The sequence below is a fragment of the Hyperolius riggenbachi genome, chromosome 2, assembly GCF_040937935.1.
Source record: "Hyperolius riggenbachi isolate aHypRig1 chromosome 2, aHypRig1.pri, whole genome shotgun sequence".
Classification (NCBI taxonomy): domain Eukaryota; kingdom Metazoa; phylum Chordata; class Amphibia; order Anura; family Hyperoliidae; genus Hyperolius; species Hyperolius riggenbachi.
In genome coordinates this window covers 17,216,405-17,242,514 of record NC_090647.1, presented here as the reverse complement: position 1 = coordinate 17,242,514, position 26,110 = coordinate 17,216,405, and the positions used below count along the sequence as shown (strand labels likewise).

General features: G+C 48.6%; 1 protein-coding gene across 1 annotated transcript; it reads right to left on the bottom strand.

Moving 5' to 3' along the window:
- Positions 1-1,704: 1,704 nt before the first annotated feature.
- Positions 1,705-26,056, bottom strand: LOC137544639 (E3 ubiquitin/ISG15 ligase TRIM25-like). The gene is made up of 3 exons (XM_068265735.1): positions 25,885-26,056; positions 2,625-3,524; positions 1,705-2,141 (listed from the first exon to the last, which is right to left on the bottom strand). The coding sequence occupies exons 1-3, from the start codon at positions 26,054-26,056 to the stop codon at positions 1,705-1,707; spliced, it is 1,509 nt and encodes a 502-aa protein (XP_068121836.1).
- Between the last annotated feature and the right edge of the window lie 54 nt (positions 26,057-26,110).

Genomic DNA, 26,110 nt, shown 5'->3' with positions numbered 1-26,110 from the left:
CCGAACAGGGCCCTGTTCGGCCAGGCATTGAGCCGTTCGGGCAAACCCGAACAGTTTGGCCGAACACCACCAGGTGTTCGGCCGAACTCGAACATCACCCGAACAGGGTGATGTTCTGCAGAACCCGAACAGTGGCGAACACTGTTCGCCCAACACTACTTGCCACCAGTTTGGCCATATTTCAGAGCTGCAACATCACTGGAGTGCCCAAAAGCACAAGGTGTGCAATACTCAGAGACATGGACAAGGTAAGAAAGGTTGAAAGATGACCACCACTGAACAAGACACACAAGCTGAAACGTCAAGACTGGGCCAAGAAATATCTCAAGACTGATTTTTCTAAGGTTTTATGGACTGATGAAATGAGTGAGTCTTGATGGGCCAGATGGATGGGCCCGTGGCTGGATTGGTAAAGGGCAGAGAGCTCCAGTCCGACTCAGATGCCAGCAAGGTGGAGGTGGAGTACTGGTTTGGGCTGGTATCATCAAAGATGAGCTTGTGGGGCCTTTTCGGGTTGAGGATGGAGTCAAGCTCAACTCCCAGTCCTACTGCCAGTTTCTGGAAGACACCTTCTTCAAGCAGTGGTACAGGAAGAAGTCTGCATCCTACAAGAAAAACATGATTTTCATGCAGGACAATGCTCCATCACATGCGTCCAAGTACTCCACAGCGTGGCTGGCAAGAAAGGGTATAAAAGAAGAAAAACTAATGACATGGCCTCCTTGTTCACCTGATCTGAACCCCATTGAGAACCTGTGGTCCATCATAAAATGTGAGATTTACAAGGAGGGAAAACAGTACACTTCTCTGAACAGTGTCTGGGAGGCTGCGGTTGCTGCTGCACGCAATGTTGATGGTGAACAGATCAAAACACTGACAGAATCCATGGATGGCAGGCTTTTGAGTGTCCTTGCAAAGAAAGGTGGCTATATTGGTCACTGATTTGTTTTTGTTTTGTTTTTGAATGTCAGAAATGTATATTTGTGAATGTTGAAATGTTATATTGGTTTCACTGGTAAAAATAAATAATTGAAATGGGTATATATTTGTTTTTTGTTAAGTTGCCTAATAATTATGCACAGTAATACACAAAAAAATAGCTAAAATTAAAAACAAACTAAAAACTACTTTCAAAAATATTCAGCTTTGATACTAATGAGTTTTTTGGGCTCATTGAGAACATGGTTGTTGTTCAATAATAAAATTGTTCCTCAAAAATACAACTTGCCTAATAATTCTGCACTCCCTGTATAGGAGGGCACATCACTAACTTTGTACAGTGCCATGGAACATGTTGGTGCTTTATAAATTAATAACAATGATCAATAATAATATATTGTTATAAAATGCAGTGTAACAGACGTATTCTCCCTAGGATGACAGAGGATAACGATTTATCAGCCAAAACCCATGTTGCTAAAATGACATACTGAAAAGACACACTGTACATAGAGCCTGCACACCCATAGCTTGCTTTGCTGGGGAGGGTGGGGTGTCCCTCCTGTGTGAGTCTGTCTGTAGTGACATCTGATTTCAGATGTAAATCTGGCATTCTGAAAAAATGTCCAAAGCCAGAGGACTATTCAGGGGTGATTCTGGGAATGTCCAATACAATTAGAGGCAAATGGAAGGTACTGGACAGGCAATACACCAATCCCAGATCTCTCCCTGTGATGTCACCAGTGGGTCGATCTCTCACATCTATTAATTCCCTCCAATTATCTTTATACATCCTTTATATACATGTAATGCAGCATGGAGAGGCTCAGTGAAGGTGACATTAAAGGTGTAGAGGTGTCTGATGGGGTCACACAGGGCATAAAAGGAGATCTGCCCGGCCTCATAATCCAGAGATATCCGGAATCTACTGAGGATCTTGTCAGGTAACTTGAAATATTTCCTGTCATGTATCACTGAGTACCGTTCATACCACCTCTCCAAACCCCAGGACTTGTTATTATATCCAATCATTGGCTGACCTCCTCTCCTGTCCATACTGGGGTAACACATCCCGACAATCCATTCATCGGATCCGCCAACATCCACTTCCCAGTAATGTCGCCCTGAGGAGAAACTCTGGCTGCTCAACACCTGATACTCCTGAAATCTCTCTGGTGTTTCTGGGCGATTCTGGAGTCTGTCTGCAATGGATACAGTTTTCCTGTCAGCTGATATATGTAGATGATTATTAGCTGTGTTCACATCCAGTAATATGTCTGCATACACTGGCAGCCCTGATGTTTGCTGTGCAGTCCCAATATTTGTCCCCCCAGCCTGGCGCTGTGTGTGTTGTGCAGTGGGGGTGGGTTGGGGGCGTGGCCTGAATAGTTTAGCAATAATGGAAACTTTGTCCTCTGTAGTAGAATGTGGATAGGCCTGTGTGTGTTGTGTGGTGGGGGTGAGTTGGGGGCGTGGCCTGGATAGTTTAGCAGTGATGGGAACTTTGTCCTCTGTACTAGAATGTGGATAGACCTGTGTGTCTGTATGTTTCTGCACAATTACCCCAGACATGATATCAGATAGTCCTGTGTGTAATGTGTGTGAGATGCCGGCCACATCCAGATCCCCTCCATCATGGAGCTGTTTATCATGTCTCTCTCTGTCCTCGGTGTCACACAAGTCACCTGTGTCTGATTCCTGTAAGACAGTCAGTGGATCAGTCATGTTACACAGCTCCTCAATGTGACACATCTTCCCGGACAGCTCCTCCTTCTTTATTACCAGATGCTGAATGACGTCATTGTATGATTGTGACACCTGCTCTGCCTGCCTAATGATGTCACTTAGAACTTTGTTCCCAAGGTCTTCCAGCTGTTTCCAGAGGTCTCTAAACAGGGCAGTGACTCTCTCTGTTTCACCATCTGCTATTTCTTGTGCTTTTCTCCTGCGTTCCTCCAAACTCTGGACTCTTTTTGCAGATTCCTCAGTCTCTGCCATCAGTTTCTGCAGATCATTTCTCAGTTTCTTCTTCTTCTCCTCAGAGGCTTCATTCAGTGACATGATAGTATGTCCTACATGTTCTCCATCCAGCCGGCAGGACACACAGATGCAGGCAGCATCCTCAGTGCAGTAATACTCCAGGATCTTCTTATGGGTGGGGCATTTCCTCTTCCCCAGGTCAGTGGTCGGAGGTAGTAAAGTGTGTCCCCCTGACCTGTCATGTTTCCTCAGGTGATGATCACACAAGGAGGTCTCACACTGCAGACAGGATTTAGTAGCAGCAACAGGAAAGTCACAGTAATTACAGAAGACCCCGGTCTGCTCCGGATCTGTCTCTGTAGCATGAAAAGCCTCACAGATATTATGTAACCTTGTATTCCTCACCAGCTCAGGCCTCTTCCTATATATCCGCTGACATTCAGGACATTTATATTCCTGTAGATCCTCCTGATGGTTCCAGGCTTGTGTGATGCAGCCCCGGCAGAAGTTGTGGCCACACGGCAAGGTCACAGGATCTCTATAGATCTCCATACAGATGGAGCAGCGGAGCTCAGCAGTCACATCAACAGAAGCCATTGTCACACCTGGAGATAAAAGACCAAAGATTAGTAGGGTGAACTATGTAATACAGTCCTCAATTATACATTTTTATAGTTTATGAAAAACAAGAACTTCATAGATTGAACTTCCTGGCTATTTGAGGTTGGAAATGTTGAGAACAATCTCTCCCTTTTTAAAGAGACACTGAAGCGAGAATAATTCTCGCTTCAGAGCTCATAGCTAGCCGGGGCCACGTGTGCCCCTGCTAAAACGCCGCTATCCAGCGGCTAAACGGGGGTCCCTTCACCCCCAAACCCCCCCCCCCCTCACCCCAGAAAATCAACGACCAAATTGGTCGTATATTTTGCTGCTCCTAAAGGCAGGGCTAACGGCTGCAGCCCTGCCTCTAGTCGCGTCTATCAGCGGCGCATCGCCGCCTCTCCCCCGCCCCTCTCAGTGAAGGAAGACTGAGAGGGGCGGGGGAGAGGCGGAGATACGCGCTGACAGACGCGCGTGGGGCAGGGCTGCTGCGGTTAGCCCTGCCCCAACCAGGAAGAGATCCCTGGCTGCTCGGAGGGGATTTGTGAGGTGAGGGACCCCCGTTTAGCGGCGCGATAGCGGCGGTTTAGCAGGTGCACACGTGCCCCTGCTAACTATGAGCTCTGAAGCGAGATTTATTCTCACTTCAGAGTCTCTTTAAGACATTAAAACTGCATAGTTTATTTAGTAGTTTTGGTTTTTTTTAAGTCTGCTACAAAAATAATAATTTTAGAACTTCACCATGGGTGATGTCTCTGCCTCCCAGTCTTGTAATCCTTCCAGTCTTGTAATTTTAAATATCTCCCATCTTTCTGGTAATGGATATAACACAGTACAACCCCAGAACCCTGATCTTCCTGGAAGTCTGGTTCAAAAACAGAAGTTCTGACACTAGCAGTAGAGTGTTTTGTAGATCCTACAGCCAGACCTGGGACAAGGTCCTCCAGCACCCAAGGCTTAGACACCAAAGTGCGCCCCCCATCCCTCCCACCTCAGCCGCCACACACTGATTGCTATTAGACAGAGGTGCACCAGAGCCCCCAACACCTTAATCTCTAGTTATCTGGCTTGCAGTCACTGACATGTATCCCCTTTTCTCTGATTCAAACACAATAAGGGAATGATAGCTGAGTGAGTTGTGCGCCCCCTCCTACAATGCGCCCTGAGGCTGAAGCCTCTCTCACCTCTGCCTCGGCCCAGCCCGGCCCTGCCTACAGTGCTACTTACAACCAACCTGCTACACGCTTTGCTGGTGGTTCCACACCAAGGGCCACCATTAGGGCATTACAACTAGTACTGCCATATGGGGCCCGTGGAGAGTCTGGGGGACTGTGGAGGGTCTGGGGTCCTAGCCCTTTCCAAAAGGAAGCTCCACCCCTTCCCAAAGAAAGCCCCACTTGGGATTCAGAGAGGCGAGCCTGGCCAGGGAAAACCAGAGAAAGTCCCACCCCTACCAGCACTAAGCGCCACCCTGGTTTACTTCTTAGTGAAGTGGAGAGGGTAGCTGGAAACCAGTAAGTATATATATATTTTTTTTTTGCAGACATCAGCCATATTTGTCAGATAAGTGGTCGGGTCAGTTGAAAAGTCAGCGCCAGCTCCTTTCCTGATCGCACAGTTCTAGTTTGCATCATAGTCTTTAAAGTAGACTTGAACTCAAAACTTCATCTCTGCTCTACAAGATAAGCAATAGCATGATACCAATAAATCTGCAGTGTGTCTACTTCCTGCTTTCATGGAAGCAGACATATTGTTAACATCCTGTGCTTTCAAATGAGCCTTTCTGCCATGGCACTCAGCTGCCACAGCTGGGGGATCAAATAACAACTTGTGATTAAAGTGAACCTCCGGACTAAAAACTGACTCAGCAGCACTGAAAAGGCTTTGTGTTTCTTTAACAGTTTCACAGCATCAGAACTTTGTTTCTCTTATACAAGCCTCATTTTTAGCTGCACAGAAGAAAACTGCCTGGGCTTTTTCCCCTGATGCTGTGCAAAGCATGATGGGATTTCTGATGTTGTTCTCGTTCTGCTGTTTTGGTGCAATATTTTTTTTTTACATTTTGAATTTGACATTTGAAGCCTAGCGTGTGCAGCTGGGAGGGGTAATCAGGACACAGGACAGTTGGAACTGTGTCTCCTGCTCCTTGTCGCCTCCTTTCAACCAAAAAGATGGCTGCCCCCATAACAAAGATGGCAGCCCCCATGAATCACAAACATTTGCCTGTTATTTTAAAACAGGGTGGGTAAGAGATTATATTACCTATCTATTATAATTAACATAACTAATGTAACTTGATGACAGTATGTTTGTTTAGTCTGAAGTTCCCCTTTAAGTACAGAGGTGGAGTAATTAGACAGGCTAAACTCTCTAAATACATACAGGGTGCATTTCTCTGTGTTTTCCTTCTGTCCTGTGCAAGAGTTCAGCTCCACTAACTAAATACAGTGCTGCCCATATTTATTCACACTCCTGGCAAATTTGGACTTAAAGTTACTTTTATTCAACCAGCAAGTAAGTTTTTGATGGGAAATAACATATGTGTCTCCCAAAAGATAATAAGACGATTTACAAGAGGCATTTTTGTGAGAGAAAAAAAAACTTTTATTTACATTTGAGCAAAAAGTGTCCAGTCCAAAATAATTCATACCCTTTACAAACTGTCACAGTCTGTGGGAAAATCCAAAGTTCTATACCATTCCAAATAGTCCAAGCTGTTCTAAAGCATCCTAATTACCGTGATTAATTGGGAACAGCTGTTTTAATCAACTCAACAGGTGAAAAACAGCAGCTCTCTGCAGTTGGTTTGTGGACAGTCATGGCTAAGTGGCTGCTCACAAGTCCAAGAAAGGGCTACAAGGCCATTTCTGAATGTTTTCAAGTTCCAGTGGCTACAGTGCAAAGTATTATTAAAAAATACAAGATGTCCTGCACTGTAGAAAATCTCAGAGGACGTGGTCTGAAGCCAAACGTGACACCTGTGCTGGCCAGGAGGATAGTGAGAGAGGTGAAAAATAATCCAAGGATCACCACCAAGGTCATCCTGGTGAATCTGGTCTCTACTGGCAGGAATGTCTCAAGGCAGACAATCCAACGGACGGTGCACACTGCTGGGTTCCACGGATGTAGACCAAGGAGGTCTATATAAGTATATATCAGAAACAAACCCGGGGTAAGAATACTGTAAGATATGTCTCCTACGCCTCTCCTCCACCCGTTTCAGCTCCGCCAGAGCCAATGCAAATTGGTCATTCAAAATTGACACGGGTGGAAAAGAATCGCAGGAAAACAGAACAACTCTGTTTGTACTGTGCAGAGGAGGGTCATAAGGTACAGAATTGTCCTAAAAAGTCGGGAAACGCTGCCACCTAGGTGTAGTCAGAGGTAATACCCTGGGCGCGCAGTTATTACCTCTAAACAATAATCGTCTGCTCCTTCCCTGCTCTGTCACATGGGAGGGTCAGACTGTTCCCACTGAAGCTTTTCTAGACTCTGGTTCAGCGGCTAACTTTATAGATTACGAGTTTGCAAACAATTTGGGGATTCCCCTACTCCCGTTAGACCAACAGGTTTTGGTCACTGCGGTAGATGACTCTCCTCTGCAAAGTAGACATCCCCTTACTGGGACCCCTGAGTTGATGTTCAGTGTTGGGGTGCTACACAAAGAGAGTCTACACTTTCTGGTCCTGCGTATGGCCACCTCCACCATTATTCTTGGCATGCCATGGTTACAACTTCACTCCCCTCAGATTGACTGGGCTTCAGGTCAGCTAACGAGCTAGGCTACCCATTGTCATCATCACTGTTTAGTGAAAGTAACCGTAGGAAACACCAAGATTCAGGTTAAATGTGTGCTAACTCAGTACGCAGAGTTTGCTGACGTATTCTGTCCCAAATCAGCAGATAAACTTCCCCCTCACTGTACCTTCGACTGTCCCATCGATTTAAGATCTGGTTGTATGCCTCCTAGGGGTCATCTCTATAATCTATCTGGGCCTGAGAAACTGGCAATGCAGGAATACATCAAAGATAACTTGGTCAAAGGTTTCATCCGTCCCTCTCGTTCACCAGCAGGGGCAGGATTCTTTTTTGCATTGATTATCGAGGCTTGAACAAGATTACAGTGAAAAATCGTTACCCATTACCCTTGATTGATGCTTTATTCACTCAGGTTACCAATGCCAAGATTTTCTCTAAACTAGATTTAAGAGGCGCATACAACCTAGTTAGAATTAGGGATGGTGACGAATGGAAGACGGCCTTCAACACGCCCGACGGGCACTAAGAGTATCTGGTGATGCCCTTCGGGTTGTGTAACGCCCCGGCCGTCTTCCAGGAGTTGATTAATGAGGTATTCAGGGAGGTGTTAGGGAAGTTCGTCTTAGTATATCTGGACGATATACTGATCTTCTCGTCCAATCTGTTGGAACATCGAAAACATGTTAAGTTTGTATTAGGGAAGTTAAGACAGAATTTGCTTTACGCTAAATTGGAAAAATGTCTCTTTGAAGTAACCTCTGTTGCCTTCTTGGGGTACATTATCTCTACGTCTGGCCTCTCCATGGGTCTTGGAAAAGTCTCTGCTGTTTTGGAGTGGCCTCAGCCTGTGGGATTGAAGGCACTCCAAAGATTTTTGGGCTTTGCCAACTACTACAGGAGATTTATAAAGGGATACTCCTCAGTGGTCTCACCTCTCACCAGTCTCACCAAGAAGGGTGCTGATACTTACCACTGGTCAGCAGAGGCACATTCTGCTTTCTCTACACTGAAAAAACTGTTCTGTTCTGCACCCATCTTAACCACTTCCCAACTGAGGGGTTTTACCCCTTGACCACCAGAGCAATTTTTACCTTTCAGCGCTCCTTCCATTCATTCGTCTATAATTTTATCATTACTTATCGCAATGAAATGAACTATATCTTGTTTTTTTCGCCACCAATTAGGCTTTCTTTAGGTGGGACATTATGCCAAGAATAATTTTATTCTAAATGTGTTTTAATGAGAAAATAGGAAAAAATGTGGGAAAAAATGTATTATTTTTCAGTTTTCGGCCTTTATAGTTTTTAAATAATGCATGCTACTGTAATTAAAACCCATTAAATGTACTTGCCTATTTGTCCCGGTTATAAAACAGTTTAAATTATGTCCCTATCACAATGTTTGCCGCCAATATTTTAATTGGAAATAAAGGTGCATTTTTTTCAGTTTTGCGTCCATCCCTAATTACAAGCCCATAGTTTATAAAGTAACAGTGTTATACCCTCTTGACATAAATATTTAAAAAGTTCAGTCCCTAAGGTAACTATTTATGTATTTTTTTTAAATTGTAAATTTTTTATTTTTTTTTAATTACAAAAAAAAATAATGATTGGGGAGTGTGGGAGGTAAGGAGTTAATTTTTTTTGTGTAAAACTAGTTTATTTGTGTGTAAAAAATGCTTAGAGTGTAGTTTTACTATTTGGCCACAAGATGGCAACAGTAACTTTTTGTTTCATGCGACCTGCAAGCGTCCTTCCGGACGCTTGCAGGAAGTAGAAAGAGGCTGGGAGTTTGTTATTTCTCACAATGATCGCGCTGCTCAGCCGAGCAGCAGCGGATCATTGCGGGGCTTAGATCAACGAACGGGAATGGATTTTCCCATTCGTTGATCTCTGGGCGAGCGGGCGGCGGCGTGTTTACTAGCGGCGGGAGGCGTGTTTACGAGCGGGAGCGCGGGCAGCGGCGGGAGCGCGGAAAGTACGGATTTCTCCGTCCCTGGGGGTTAAAGGATGGAAAAAGGGACGGAGAAATCCGTACGGGCGGGGGTAAAGTGTTTAAGACATGTGGATGTCACCTTCCCCTTTATCGTGGAGGTTGATGGCTCAGAGGTTGGGGTGGGGGCTGTATTGTCCCAGCGCTCGGGTTTGCAGGGCAAACTCCACCCATGCGCCTACTTCTCTCGTAGGTTTTCACTCGCAGAGAAAAACTACGATATAGGCAACCGGGAGCTTTTAGCTATTAAATTAGCTTTTGAAGAGTGGCGACATTGGTTAGAAGGTGCAGAACATACTATCACAGTTTATACAGATCATAAAAACCTGGAGTACATAGAGGGCGCCAAGAGACTTAGCCCTCGTCAGGCCTGGTGGTCTTTGTTCTTTTCAAGATTCAGATTTGTAATAACGTATACCCCTGGTAGTAAAAACATCAAGGCCGACGCCTTGTCCAGGTGTTTTGAGCCCGAGACAGTACAGCCCTCAGCCCCTGAGACCATTCTTCCCCAGAGGGTAGTTCTGGCAGCCACTGAGACCTGGAAGGATTGGACAGTCACTCTGAGTCCTTACCAACAGGATGTTCCAAAGGAGAAAGCCCGAGGGGGTGATGTTTGTACCACTACCTTTTCGTCTGCAACTCCTACATCTGTTTCATTCCCACAAGAATGCAGGTCATCCTGGGGCCACCAGAACTCAAGATTTACTGGCCAGATGTTTGGTGGCCTACATTAGCAACAGATTGTAAGGAGTTTGTGAGGGAATGTGCAGTGTGTGCTAGGAGTAAACCTTCTCGTAAGGCAAATGTGGGTACTTTACAATCCTTACCAGTGCCAAATGAACCATGGACTCATCTGTCCATGGATTTTGTAGGAGAACTCCCCAGGTCTGAGGGCAAGACAGTCATTTGGGTGGTAGTAGACAGATTCAGTAAGATGGCTCATTTTGTTCCATTAAAAGGACTCCCCTCGGCCCAGGAATTGGCTGATCTCTTCATCCAGCACGTTTTCCGGCTGCATGGCATTCCGGAAAATGTAGTGTCAGATCGGGGAGTCCAATTTGTATCAAAGTTTTGGAAAGCTTTTTGCCATCAGCTGGATATGGACCTTGCATTCTCATCAGGCTACCACCCACAGACCAATGGCCAGACCGAGAGAGTTAACCAGTCCCTGGAGTAATTTCTCAGATGTTATGTCGCAGATGCTCAGTCCGATTGGGTAAAATTTTTGCCATTTGCGGAATTTGCGCACAACAAACTGAAAAGTTCCTCTTCAGGATTTTCCCCATTTCAGGTAGTGTCGGGAAGATCACCCAAGTTTGCCCCGTTACCTGTGGCGTCTACACCATTCCCAGCCTTGGAGGATTGGCAGAGAGCTTTGAGGGAGATTTGGGGAATGGTTAAGAGGAACTTGGGGAAAGCTTTCCGGACCCAGAAAAAACAGGCAGTCAAAAGGCGGTCTGTAGAGTGAAAGTTTTCTCCGGGAGACATGGTATGGGTATCCACTGGGCATTTGGCCCTGAAGCAACTGTCACCCAAACTGGGTCCTAGATTCATAGGACCATTCCCAGTGACTAGAAAGATTAATAATGTCACTTATGCGATTGATCTCCCAGCCAGCATGAGAGGTGTGAGATCATTCCATGTGTCTCTGTTGAAGCCGGCAGTGCACGTGGATCCTCTCCCCCCCTCCCCTGTGATGGTTGATGACCAACCTGAATATGAGATTGAAAAAGATTCTGGACTCTCGCTTAGTGCAAAATTCTGTGCAGTATCTGGTCCACTGGAAAGGATATGGTGTGGAGGAAAGAACTTGGGTGCCAGATTGTCGCATGCATGCGGAAGAATTAAAGAAAGAATTTCATGACTCACATCCTGGGAAGCCGGGTGGGAAGTGTCCGGAGTCCACTCCTCGGGGGGGGGGGGGGGTACTGTAATGAATAGCAGAGAAGCTGCCGTGTGGTCTGGCGGCGGGGCGGCTGTCTCCGCGTTCAGACCGGCGGTTTCCGCACCGCAGCATGCGTCTGGTTTGCCTGGGCCTTCTAGTGCATACAGATGGAGAGCTACGCGTGCGCGCGCTAGAAGACAGGACCTTTATGCCAGCAGGAGAGGTATCAGCTGATCAGGGCGATCAGCTGATTCCAGCGGAACTCCTGATTGGCTGAGTGGCTGGGGGCGGCGCTGAGGAGCGCTGTAGTGTATATAGATCTTGCTTGTCAGTTGCTGGTTGTCTGCCGTTGCGAATACTTACGTGTGAGCACTCAGACCTCAGTCAGATCCTACAGTGTGTTAGAACCAGGTGGACCTGGGAATTCACACTTAGCCAGATTACGCTCTTGTTATTACTGTATTATACTTTAGACCAGTTCCAGGGTGTTGAGACCAAGGACCTCACACCCAAGCTTAGGATTACTGTGTCATTGCTGTGTTATACCTTAGACCAGTTCCGGGGTGTTGAGACCAAGGACCTCACACCCAAGCTTAGGATTACTGTGTCATTGCTGTGTTATACTTTAGACTAGTTCCTGGGTGTCGAGACCAAGGACCTCACACCCCAGACTAGGATTGTGCTTTATATCTGTTATGACCATTTGCTCTGTCAACCTCTCTCTTGCTTTCTGATTCGGTACCTCAGCCTATCTGCCTACCAGTTGCCAACCTTGCCTGTACCCGGTTACCGAATCAGCCTTCTATCTTTGTACCTTATCTGCTCGTGTGTTGCCGACCTGGCCTGCCCGACCCTCCTGGCTGTCACTCATCCTCCGAGTGTTCAGTCTGTCTGTGCTACCCGTGACACTATTCCACCAAGTGTCAGTTAGCTGCAAGGACTCTTGCTCTTCAGAGAGTCCTTCCTGCAGTGCAACCAGTGGCCTCTACCCCATAGGAGTCCCCTGGCTGCAGTACAGTCTGATTACCAGTTTACCAGGGAATCACTGGCTGACAGATTATCTCTATCCCCTCTCCTAGGATATAGTCCCTGCACAGCCGAGGGCCACCTGCTCCTCAGGTGGTCTCTGGCCGGAGTTATCTGTGTCTCCCGCACCACAGGAGATAGCCTACAGTTGCACCAAACACTCATACTTCATTAGGTATCCAGAGGTTAGTCATACTTGTATTATTGGTGATTCTGCAGATCATCAATAATCAGATTCTCTCTGTGTGCTGACACCAATCGTTACAGCAAGACTTGGAAACAAGAGTCGGAGTGGCCACAGACAGCTGCAATGGAGGAGGCAGAGTCAGACCCAGCACTTGAGGAAGTGAGATACCAGCATCACTGTGGCTCTTTCTTCACTGCAAAGGGGGGAAGAAGGATGAGAGGTGGCAACCTGGGGAGCACAGGAGAGGGTGCAGGGGAGAGAAGGGAGAATTTCAGACCCAAATCCCATGTACATATAACACTGCAGGTGAGCTGGGCGCAGGTTGAGTCGAATGACAGCTCACCCTCCTGCCGCTCAAATACCCAGTGGTGTAAAATACTATTCACCCTCCCTGTCGTTGCAAATTGAAGGGAGGTGTAATTTAGGGTCCGGCAATCACCGGAGCCCCTAATTACCCTTATGCGCTCCACACAGTATAACATGACTGCTATGCTGTGCCTAGTTTTGTCGCTGAGCACTGTGTGCCAAAGCAAATTGCAATAATCAACTATTTAAATAACATATAACACATATATAAAATCAAACGCATTACCGGACTCACATCAACAACCCTCTACAGCTCCAGACCCCTCCCATGTGTCCAGCATAGGCATATCCTCCAGACCCCTCCCATGTGTCCAGCATAGGCATATCCTCCAGACCCCTCCCATGTGTCCAGCATAGGCATATCCTCCAGACCCCTCCCATGTGTCCAGCATAGGCATTACCTCCAGACCCCTCCCATGTGTCCAGCATAGGCATATCCTCCAGACCCCTCCCATGTGTCCAGCATAGGCATTACCTCCAGACCCCTCCCATGTGTCCAGCATAGGCGTAACCTCCAGACCCCTCCTGTGTCTCCAGCATAGGCATATCCTCCAGACCCCTCCCATGTGTCCAGCATAGGCATAATCTTCAAACCCCTCCCATGTGTCCAGCATAGGCATTACCTCCAGACTAGAGTTGGGCCAAACGGTTCGCCTGCGAACGGTTCCATGCGAACTTCCGTGGTTCGTGTTCGCGTCCCGCAGGTGAACCTTTGCGGAAGTTCGGTTCGCCCCATAATGCACCATGAGGGTCAACTTTGACCCTCTACATCACAGTCAGCAGGCCCAGTGTAGCCAATTAGGCTACACTAGCCCCTGGAGCCACTCCCCCCTACTAAAAGGCAGGCAGCGGCGACCATTACGGTCACTCGTGTGCCTGCATTAGTGAGAGTAGGGCGAGCTGCTGCAGACTGTCTCTCATAGGGAAAGATTAGTTAGGCTTAGCTTGTTCCTGGCTGCATACCTGTACTGTGAACCCACCACTGCATACCTGTTCAGTGAACCCACCACTGCATACTTGTTCTGTGAACCCACCACTGCATACCTGTTCTGTGAACCCACCACTGCATACCTGTTCTGTGAACCCACCACTGCATACCTGTTCTGTGAACCTGCCACTGCATACCTGTTCTGTGAACCCACCACTGCATACCTGTTCTGTGAACCCACCACTGCATACCTGTACTGTGAACGCACCACTGCATACCTGTTCTGTGAACCTGCCACTGCATACCTGTACTGTTCAGTGAACCCGCCACTGTATACCTGTTCTGTTCAGTGAACCCGCCACTGCATACCTGTTCTGTTCAGTGAACCCGCCACTGCATACCTGTTCTGTTCAGTGAACCCGCCACTGTATACCTGTTCTGTTCAGTGAACCCGCCACTGCATACCTGTTCTGTTCAGTGAACCTGCCACTGTATACCTGTTCTGTTCAGTGACCCCGCCACTGCATACCTCTTCTGTTCAGTGAACCCGGCACTGCATACCTGTTCTGTTCAGTGAACCCACCACTGTATACCTGTTCTGTTCAGTGACCCCGCCACTGCATACCTGTTCTGTTCAGTGAACAGTTTGGTGTGTCAGTGTGAAGCAGTACCTTAATTACACTACCTGATTGATGTATACACATGCAAGATGTTTTAAAGCACTTTAGGCCTGTCATTTAGCATTCAATATGATTTCTGCCCTTAAAACGCTGCTTTGCGTCAAATCCAGATTTTTCCCGGGGACTTTTGGCGTGTATCCCACTCCGCCATGCCCCCCTCCAGGTGTTAGACCCCTTGAAACATCTTTTCCATCACTTTTGTGGCCAGCATAATTATTTTTTTTTTTCAAAGTTCACATCCCCATTGAAGTCTATTGCGGTTCGCGAACTTTAACGCGAACCGAACCTTCTGCGGAAGTTCGCGAACCCGGTTCGCGAACCTAAAATTGGAGGTTCGGCCCAACTCTACTCCAGACCCCTCCCGTGTGTCCAGCATAGGCGTAACCTCCAGAACCCTCCTGTGTCTCCAGCATAGGCATATCCTCCAGACCCCTCCCATGTGTCCAGCATAGGCATAATCTTCAGACCCCTCCCATGTTTCCAGCATAGGCATAACCTCCAGACCCCTCCCATGTTTCCAGCATAGGCATAACCTCCAGACCCCACCCGTGTGTCCAGCATAGGCCTAACCTCCAGACCCCTCCCATGTTTCCAGCATAGGCATAACCTCCAGACCCCTCCCGTGTGTCCAGCATAGGCCTAACCTCCAGACCCCTCCCATGTGTCCAGCATAGGCATAACCTCCAGACCCCTCCCATGTTTCCAGCATAGGCATAACCTCCAGACCCCTCCCGTGTGTCCAGCATAGGCCTAACCTCCAGACCCCTCCTGTGTGTCCAGCATAGGCATAAACTCCAGACCCCTCCTGTGTGTCCAGCATAGACATAACCTCCAGACCCCTCCTGTGTGTCCAGCATAGAAATAACCTCCAGACCCCTCCCGTGTGTCCAGCAAAGGCATAACCTCCAGACCCCTCCTGTGTGTCCAGCATAGACATAACCTCCAAACCCCTCCTGTGTGTCCAGCATAGGCATAACCTCCAGACCCCTCCTGTGTGTCCAGCATAGACATAACCTCCAGACCCCTCCCGTGTGTCCAGCATAGGCATAACCTGCAGACCCCTCCTGTGTGTCCAGCATAGGCATAACCTCCAGACCCCTCGCGTTTGTCTAGCATAGGCATAACCTCCAGACCCCTCCCATGTGCCCAGCATAGGCATAACCTTCCAACCCCTACTGTGTGTCCAGCATAGGCATAACCTCCAAACCCCTCCCGTGTGTCCAGCATAGGCATAACCTCCAAACCCCTACTGTGTTTCCAGCATATGATCAGTACATACCTGGCTAAAGATGTGTCCCAATATCAGGACTACATGATCTGTATAAATGGTCAGACAGACGGGACACTCCAGCTCAGACCAGCACACAGAAACACTGAAAACCTCACAGAGGAAATAAATAACAATATTTCTACAATCCAGTAGAACTGGTTATATTGTTATTACAGAGGCTGAACCACATTCTAAAAACAGCCTTCTAGTAACAGCTCACTCCTCAGCATGTGTGAGAGAGAGAGAGAATATGGTTCTCTTTGCATTAAAAAGTGGGTGCTGCTAAACAGTTAATGTTAAAAGGAAACCTGAGGTGGGAAAGTTATACTTACCTTGGGCTACTTACAGCCCCCCGTAGTCTGTCACATCCCTCAGTGCCCTCCAGGTCCCCTTTGTTGAGCCGCTGTCCTGCTCAGAAAGCTCGCCCACCAATCTAGTTGCAGGCTACAGTGTTATTTGCATGCGCAGGTGCAAGCCTTTACAAGCATGCATGTGCAATAACCCATGACTAGACTAGTCGGTGATCATTCTGAAGGGGCCAGTGGCACAATGGAGTGAAGCTGAAGAACACTAAAGGACCTGAAAGATTATGGGTGGTTGGAAGGAGCTCCAGGTAAGTAAGACTCAACATTTTCCCCAGTTGTCCATTAAAAGGGATGTTGCTAAATAATAACAGAGATTAGGACATTTCTATGCAGCCTCAGACTCTATACAACTTTGCTAAACTTGGGTCACTGAATATAATTATTCCAAATCTTTCCATCAGGGCTGGCCCGCCCATGAGGCGGGGTGAAACTTTTGCCTCAGGCGGCACTTCTGGGGGGGCGGCACCCGCCTGTCCGTGTGTGTGGGAGGCCGCCTGAGCTGGAGGGGATAGCGGGCAGGAAGGGGGTATTGGGCCCAGCGGTGGGGAGGGGGGTCGGACCCCCCCTCCCTCGCCTGGGTCCCCCGTCCTCCGCTCCCCTCCAGCTTTAAAAGTGACGTCGCTGGCTGCAGCTATATTGTAAGAGGCAACGGGCGGGGATCACTCACCTCTTCCTCGTTCCAGCGTGCGCTCCACTGACGTCACTTCCTGCGGCGTAGCAGGAAGTGACATCAGTTGAGCGCAGGCTCGGGCTGGAACGAGGAAGAGGTCGCTATCCCCTCCAGCTCGGGCGGCCCCCCACACACACGGCTTGGGGGGGAGGGGTGGCGATTTTTTTGAAGATTGCCTCAGGCGGCAAAAAGTCTAGGGCCGGGCCTGCTTTCCATGTATGACCCCGGATACTTTTATCAGATTGTTACAGCTACATTTCTCGATATTTGTTCCAGATCATTACATGTGTGTCCTGCAGATATTCTGCCATTTTATGCATACCCAAATATTTTGCCATATGCTTAAAGGGAACCCAAGGTGAGAGTGATATGGAGGCTGGCATATTTATTTTCTTGTAAAGCATGCCAGTTGCCTGGCAGTCCTGTTAATCTTTTGGCACACATATCTAAGTCAAAGCCCTGGAACAAGCATATGGCTAATCCAGTAAATTCTGAGTCAGCTGAGTCAGAGCACCTAAACTGCTGCATGCAGGGTCTGCGGCTAAAAGTATTAGAGATACAGGATCAGGACGACTGCCAGGCAACTGGTATTGTTTAAAAGGAAATAAATATGGCAGCCTCCATATCCCTCTCACCTTGGGTTTCCTTTAAGGTGTCCAAATTAGTGTTGCTCGGATACCTCATTATCCTATTCGAGTTTGGTCGAATTCGGATAGTAAACTATCCGAATTCACTCGAAGTTCAAAATCCGATGTAATCGAATATCCGATTCGACGTCACTATCCGAGTCTGTATTCGAGTAAAATATTCGAGATGGCGTTAAATAGCTTGTAAAACTTGTATTGGAGGTCAATGATGCATGAAACCACCTTTTTTATGAAGAAAAACATCAAGTGATTATGTGGTGATGTAGTAGTTATAAAAAAGGTATCAAAAATAGTAAATTAACTTCATGAAAATTGTTTGCATGAGAAGGTGTGTCCAAAATGGTTGTTGTAACAGTCTCCGTCTCCTCCTCCTCCTCCTCCTCCTTCTTCTTCTTCTTCTTCATATTATGTGTCTTGGTTTTCCTTTCTTTTGTAATATTTTTTTTACTTCATTTGTGGAAATATTTTATTTTAATAACACCATAGTTATATTTGTGTTGATGGCATAATAGGTAGGTAGTGGCACATTGCAAGCCACAGCGCCTTTTTCTGTGTACCCTGGCGGTGGTAAAACACAGACATAAGCAGGAGGAGGAAGTAGTTGCAGGCTTGCAGCTATTTGTAGTGTGTGGTAATAGCCATCGGTACTCGGTAGGAGAGTGGGTGGACAGGTGGCAGCAGAAAATAGTTCTTCTTCTGTTCTCCCTGGCAGTGGTAGCAGCACACAGACAGCAGAAGCTCAATGCAGCTACAAGAGGAGGAGTAATGTGTGTCAGGCAGTGTGATGTGACTGACATAATAGGCCCTGGTTCCTAGCGGTGGTACCAGGGCCGTAAATAAACATCATGAGGTTCCAGACAGCGGTCGCCTCTAAAATAATTACAATTTTTTTCTTTTTTTAAATTATTGCAGCTATTGTTGAGCGTAATAGCTGGTGGCGCATGGGCAGCAGCACCTTGTGATGTGTTCCCTGGCAGTGGAGAGGAGACACAGACAGCAGGAGGAAATATAACAGCAGGTAGCGTGAGGAGGATAAGTGTGTGGCAGACTGGCATTTGGCAGCAGGCAGGAGGGCAGGCAGCAAGACATAGTAGGCCCTGGTTCCTAGCGGTGGTACCAGGGCCGTAAATGAACATCATGAGGTTCCAGACAGCGGTCGTGAAGCCCACATTGTGTCCAATACACAATTGGGACAGCACAGTTTTCAACCCGGACACCTCTAAAATAATTACAATTTTTTTTTTTAAATTAGTGCAGCTATTGTTGAGCGTAATAACTGGTGGCGCATGGGCAGCACCTTGTGATGTGTTCCCTGGCAGTGGAGAGGAGACACAGACAGCAGGAGGAAATATAACAGCAGGCAGCGTGAGGAGGATAAGTGTGTGGCAGACTGGCATTTGGCAGCAGGCAGGAGGGCAGGCAGCGAGACATGGTAGGCCCTGATTCCTAGCGGTGGTTCCAGGGCCGTAAATACACAGCATGAGATTCCAGACAGCGGTCGTGAAGCCCACATTGTGTCCAATACACAATTGGGACAGCACAGTTTTCAACCCGGACACCTCTAAAATAATTATTAATAATTATTCATTTTTTTTTTTTAAATTAGTGCAGCTATTGTTGAGCGTAATAGCTGGTGGCGCATGGGCAGCAGCACCTTGTGATGTGTTCCCTGGCAGTAGAGACACAGACAGCAGGATGAAATACAACAGCAGCAGCAGCAGCAGGTGTATGTGTGTGTGCCAGTCGTCACTTCATGTCCCCCTCTCGCCGACAACAGGGGCCATGAATTCGCCTTCCACCCAAGCCTGGTTCATTTTTAGAAACGTCAGTCTGTCCACAGACTTGTGAGACAGACGAGATCGCTTCTCAGTGACGACTCCACCGGCTGCACTGAAGCAACGTTCTGACAGTACGCTGGAAGGGGGGCAGGAGAGCACTTCCAGGGCGTACTGCGCAAGCTCGCTCCAGATCGGCAGGTGCTTGACCCAATACTCCATGGGATCAACAGGGGCCACGCTGTCAAGCCCGCTGAAGGACCCCATGTAGTCAGCCACCATGCGGGTCAAGCGCTGCCTGTGACTGGAGAAGGATGCTGCTGCAGGCACCTCCTCTCTAGTCCTTGGCAGCTCTACACTCATGTAGAGCTCTTGGGTCAGAGACAGCAGGTCTGTGGTGCGCGTGCGCTTGCTGCTGGTGGATGCAGGCAACCTGCTGCTGCCTCTGTGCTGGCTGGACAGTGGGGGTGGATGTCTGAGGGAAGGCTTCCTCCAAGCGCTCAACAAGGGACAGCTGCAAATCCCTCATTTGTTGCGCACGGTATCCTCCTGCAGGCAGGAACTGGCTGAGCTTCCCCTTCAGACGTGGGTCCAGCATCATGCAGATCCAGATGTCCTCCCTCTGCTTCATCTGGATCACCCTTGGGTCCTTGCGCAGGCACCTCAGCATGTGCGCTGCCATTGGGAAGAGTCTGGCCACGTCTGTTGGCACATCATCGGCAGCCCCAGAGCCGACATTGCTGTCCTCCTCTCCCTCCTCCACCCCATCCTCTCTCCACCCCCGCACCAGTCCAGCTGCGCTCTGCTGCTCCCCCTGATCAGCAGCAAGGTCAGGGACCTCGACCAACTCCAAGCCCTCCTCCTCCTCAGAGGTTGCCTGTGAAGCTGCCTGCAGCTCCTGCTGGTCCAAGGCTGCCGCTCCCTCTTCCACCAGTGCATACAGGGCCCTGTCCAGCACACACACCAAGGGGACCCACTCGCACACCATTGCATGGTCCCTGCTCACCATGTTGGTGGCCTGCAGAAAGGGTGCCAGGACTGAGCACACCTGCTGCATGTGCCCACAGTCCTCCGTGGAGATGATGGACAGGAGGTTGGTGGCGGCACTCCCAGTTGCAGTGAGGGAGGCAACTGTGGCTCGTGCAACGTACTGGCTGACAGCCTGCCTCTATTCAACCAGACACTCCAACATCGCCAGGGTGGAGTTCCTGCGAGTTGGAACATCGAGCATGAGCCGGTGCTGTGGCAGGTGCACCTCCTTCTGCACTTCTTCCAGGCTCGCCACGGCTGCAGGCGAGTGCCGGAAGTGACGCACAACCTTCCTTGCCGCCTCAAGGAGTCGGTCCATCCCCTGGTAGGTCCGCAGGAACTTTTGGACTACCAGGTTCAGGACGTGCACCAGGCAGGGGATGTGGGTTAGGTCTCCCCTGCTGATGGCAGCAACCAGATTTGCCCCATTGTCGGACACCACCTCTCCGACTCTGAGGCCTCTGGGGGTCAGCCAATTCCTCTCCTGCTCTTGGAGTTTGGCCAGGACGTGGTTCGCCGTCAGTTTGGTCTTGCCCAGGCTGACCAATTCCAGCAGCGCTTGGCAGTGGCGGGGCTTCACGCTGCTGCTGAGGCGGGGGGTTTGGGCTGGTGTGCCGGAGGATAGAAGCGGATCAGAGGAACCTGCTGCTGTTCCGCTGACCCTGCATGGCAGCACCACCCACTGCGTTGTTGGTGCTGCTGCTCTGACAGTGCCCGATGCTGCTCCCCCCTCCTCACCCCCTTCCACCAAGCTGACCCAATGCACGGTGAAGGACAGATAGCGGCCTGTCCCAAACCGGCTGCTCCACGAGTCCATGGTGACGTGGACCCGTTGACCCACCGCGTGCTCAAGCCCTCTCCCGACATTGGCCATCACAGAGCGGTGAAGTGCAGGGATGGCCGTGCGTGCAAAATAATGTCGGCTGGGGATTGGCCAATCAGGGGCTGCACACATCAGGAGCGCACGCATGTCGCTCCCCTCCTGCAGAAGGGAATAAGGCAGGAGTTGGGAGCACATGACTCGTGCCAGCAAGCCGTTCAGCTGACGCACGTGACGGCTGCTGGGAGGCAGAACCCTGACCACCCCCTGGAAGGTGTCGCTGAGCAGGGTCTGGCGAGGCCTTTTGCTGGCACGGGAAGCAGTGGAGGGAGCAGAGGAGGCCACTGAGGACTGGCTGCCAGAACAGGCCTCAGTGTCGGCGGCAGGAGTTGCAGAGGGAGGAGGAGCAGTGCATTGCTGACGCACTCCTGCTGCCGACGGCTTCGCAGTGGTGGCGGGTCTGCCACTGCCAGCTTCCTTCAACTTCACGAACTCCTCATGCTCGTGAAAGTGTTTCCCTGCAAGGTGGTTGACCTGAGAGGTGGTGCCAAACGCAGAGGGCTCCTTCCCTCTGCTGAGCTGCTTGCGGCACTGGTTGCAGGTGGCATACTTGCACTCTAAATATGGAAGGGTGAAAAAATTCCATATTGGGGAGGTGAAGTTGCCCCTTCGGCTGGAAGGTGCTGCTGCCGCTGGTCTCCCTCTGGTGGTTGGGGGGGATTCTTGGTGCAACTGGTGGTGGCACTGGCAGAACTCGTCTCCTGATCAGCACGCTGTGTGGCCTGCATATCACGCCCACTTGTGATCCTGCCCATGCCTGCGATGCTGATCATTCTAGCAAGGCCCGTAGACGCATCCTCCTCCTCCTCCTCCTCAGAGCTGATGACATCCCCACTCCCAGGACCTGGCAACCAGCCTTTGTCCTTCACAGTGTCATCATCATCCTCCCCCTCCGCAAACATGTCCTGCTGGGATCCCCCAAACTCCCCTTCTGCATGCATGGGCGAATGGACAGTCACCACTGTCTGACTGTCCAAAGCATCATCCTCCAAAGTGCCCATGAGCATTCCTTCCTCCGCCAATTCTTCCGCAACAGCATTCCATAACCTCACTGCGCTTGGGGATAACAAGGTGCTGAGTGACAGGGTGCTGGTGTCGCCCGCTGGGCTGGAGAACTGCACTCCTCCTCCTCCTTCTGCTCCCCAGGCAGTGCTGGTCGGCTGCTGCTGCTCTTGCGAACAGGAGTGGTGGCGGGGGTGGAGGACTCGGTTCCAGAGCTAATGGTGGCCTGCTCATCCACCATCAGTTCCACCACAGCGTCTGCGTCCTTCTCCTCAATAGGACGGCTACGACCTGGCGGTGGGAGGAACATCTGGGCCACACGCTGCTGCTGCTGTGTCTCTGCAGTGTGACTCCCAGCTGTTGGGCGGCCAAGGCGTCCACGGCCAGTGGCTAATGGCGGAATAGCCACTGGTGCAGACGCAGAACTGCGCATGGTGGTGGTGGCGCGGCTGCCACGCCCACGACCTCCTCTCTTGGTGATGCCCTTGCTGCCCCTGCCCAAACTGCGGCTGCCAGTGCCAGACATTGTGTATTTTTAATATTATACAAATGAAAAAAAACGTATGTATGTAAAGGCGGGTGGGTCAAGTGGCCCTGCACTCACCAAGTACCCCCCGACATAGTAAACATTATCACAAGTACCCTTTGACAAATATATATTTAAGTAGTACAGGATAATTGGTTCTATACAATTCCCAAGCATTTACTATTGCTTTTAATTAGCTAAAAACTAATTTGGTGTTTAAATAATATATTTAATTTTCTAAAACTCTAAATTTGTTATTCTGGTTAAGTATATGAAACCTGAGTACCCCCTGGAACCATCAGAAGTACCCCCTGGGGTGCGCGTACCACACGTTGAGAACCTATGTTCTCAGCAACATGGGAATTGTGAAATATTAGAATACCAGGAAAATAACTTGTCACGGAACAGCCGTGAGAAACAAGAACGCAAACGCAATCGGTTTATTGCACCGATTGCCAGTGACGTGCTATATCTGAAATGATTGTGTAGGAGCATCTGCAGTCTTTTCTCAGCAGAGAGATTGCATCAGCTTAACTGCAGGATGGCTCTTTTGATATGCTAATGAGCAGGAACAAACCCTTGTGTTCAGGAGGCTAGTGTTTACTTTTCATTACCTCAGATAGATGTCAATGGGCTCACCAAATGGTGACTCTATTCAAAGCACTGCTTTCCCCCCAGACTGGCCGGAGCCATATGGACAGAATAAGAAAGCATGGAGTTTAGGATTTTGAGCATGTTTAAGCAATACCGTTCAGGTGAGAGATGTGAAAGTTATATCATTCTGCTGGTCCGGATCTTGTGAGTATTTGATATTAAATTGGGGCCACTGGCATAACCAGAACTCAGGGGATTCCACCGTTTTTTAACCGGGCATGCAAACATGCCCAAGTTTGGTATCATATGAACTGGCCTAGTCTGAGAAATATGAATATGTGATGGTCATGTGTGTGCGGAAAGCGTAAGCCGAGATATAGCAAATGTCATATTTGGTGGGCATAGAGCACCCATCCAGGGAGCTCACCGCCCCTGTCCAACCATGTGCATTGTTCAAAAGTGTTTTCGAGGGACCACTCCCTCAGTCCTCCAAATTCCACCTTCACGAGAGCACACTGCCAGCCAGGGGACCATGTGGTTGGCGGCCATCTTGTCTGAACTGAAACAAAGGACATTTTCCATTTTGCTTGGATTTTAAATTAAGCTGAAACAAAGGACTTTACCAAGGACTTTATGATTCTTCCCACAAAAGGACATTTTTCCATGAAACAAAGTATTTTTTTCTCCCTTTCTTTTATTTTTCATACTGGCTATTACTGTTTTAATAATTGTTGATTTTAATAATTGTCTGTATATATTAATTATTTATATTGCCCGTGAATAAAAGACTTCCTCAAAGTCATTCACTGTTCCTCTACCCTATTATTCAGCATGCACAGAAACTGAATTCTGGTCTCTGAAGAGACGCTACTATTGTTGATAGCTAGACAGAATAGAGTGTGTTTAACCGTTTTTATTCGCAGGACCAGTCAGTCAGTCGGGTCCACTGGCCCATACCAGTGGTGGTGGCAGATACCCTGAAATAGTGTGTAAAGTTGTAATTACCGTACCTCACAGGCTCCCTTCTGGTCGGGCTGCTACCCAAATTTCTGTCTGTTTCTGCGCAAAGATCGCGACCAAAGCTTGCATGGTCTGTGTGCTGAAACCGATTGGAAGGCAATTTGCGGTCTGACCACTAGGGCTCCTGTGACAGAACTATTAGAAGGGGAAGCACTAGACCACCAGGGAATACTATAAGATAGGTCGCTAGCACTAGGAAAAACTATAAGGGGTAAGGGTTATTTGGCATCATGTTTTGGGATGTAAGAAGGTGCTCTGCCAGAAATCGGAAAACGGAATTCCTCCAAAATCCGATTTACCACAACTCGGTAATTTTAGACCAATCACAGAACTCGGAAGCATCAGACCAATCAGAGAATGCAAGATTTTACTGGAAAATTTTAATTTTAGAACAATCACAAAACAAATTTCCTTTTTTTTATTTCAGGTTTTCGAATTTCAGATTTCCTGGGGGAGCGGGTGTTTCTTTCAATTTTTGTGTTCTCTGATGCAAAAAAATAACTAATAAAACACTCCTCAAAAATGGGAAAAATTGAACAATGGAAAACAGAAGTTCAGAAATCGGAAATTGGCATTTAGACCACAGATTCGGAAATTGGCATTTTCAAACATCACAACATGCCACTGCAGTCATGGCATCATGGCATGGATCTCTATTAAGTTCAGCTCTGCCCGATTGCTTTTGGGCATCCTATGTAACTTTGTTAAAGTAAAACTAAAGTGAAAAACGTCATAAACTCACCTCTAGGGAGAGCAGTAGGGTATTGTACCGTGTTAGCCATCAGTAAAAGCAAGAAGTTTTAACCCTCCTGGCGGTTTGCTAAAAATCCGCCAGGGGGCAGCAAATCTTTTTTAAAAAAAATTTTTTTTGTTTTTTCATGTAGCGAGACAAAGTCTCGCTACATGATAGCCGCTGCTCAGCGGCATCCCCCCAGCCCCTCCGATCGCCTCCGGCGATCAGGAGATCCCGTTCAAAGGAGATCCCGTGCGGCGCGACGGATAGCGGCGGATCGGCGGGTAGCGGCGGCGATCGGGCATTGCACGCAGCTAGCAAAGTGCTAGCTGCGTGCAGCAAAAAAAAAGTTATGCAAATCGGCCCAGCGGGGCCTGAGCGGTGCCTTCCGGCGGCATAGCCCGAGCTCAGCTCGGGCTTACCGCCAGGAAGGTTAAATCAGGATGATACCAATTAATGGCTCACTAAAAAGAATAAGAATAAGCAAGCTTTCGGCCTTGCAGCCTTCATCGGGCTTACATCCTGTTGGCTTGCAAGCTGATGGTACAGCTTAAATCACTCTATGGAGAGAGAAGACTGTGGATCCTATAGAGCAGCCTTTCTCAACCAGGGAACCTTGAGGACTCTGCAGGGGTTCCTTGGCATTTTCCCCCATCGTAGGGGAAGTATGATACAGCACATTATAATAGAGGGATACTGTAAAAATAAGCAATAAATTGGGGGTTAGAATAATAATGAGCACATTAATAAAAAAAATCACTAGGACAAGGAGACAGTAAAATGAGTGGCACTGTAATAGGGGGTAGTGAAATAAACAGCCCCACCTACAAAATAAATCCAGGGGGGTTTCTCGAGATCAAAAAATTGTTTGCAGGGGTTCTTTGAGATCCAAATGTTATTTGCAGGGTTCCTCCAGGGTAAAAAGGTTGAGAAAGGCTGCTATAGATAGAGCCTTCCCAGTCCTCTCACGGTGTCCTTGTTAATGTGCTGCCACCCCCGTTGCACGTATTTGACCAACAGGTTGAATGCACCTTCGGAGACCCTTAGAAGCCTTCCCACATGTGCAGTCTGGAGTCGCCCATCTTCTAAAGCACTCAACGACACGAGTTCTTCAGGAGGCTCCCAGAGGCAGCACATTTGAACCGGGGACAGCGATAGAACATGGACACCAAGAGAGGACTGGGAAGGCTCTTCAGGAGCCATACGATCCATTCAGTTTACTTTTCTGGGCAGGAGATGGTTCCTTCTGCTTGAGTT

Bases quoted from the DNA above. Each gene is read 5' to 3' on its own strand.
- LOC137544639 (XM_068265735.1), bottom strand. From the start codon at position 26,056: ATGGCTCCTGAAGAGCCTTCCCAGTCCTCTCTTGGTGTCCATGTTCTA. The intron at 3,525-25,884 runs GTGCATTCAACC...TTTTATCTCCAG, and splicing joins GCTTCTAAGGGTCTCCGAAG to GTGTGACAATGGCTTCTGTT. The intron at 2,142-2,624 runs GTGACTTGTGTG...TATCCATTGCAG, and splicing joins CTTACAGGAATCAGACACAG to ACAGACTCCAGAATCGCCCA.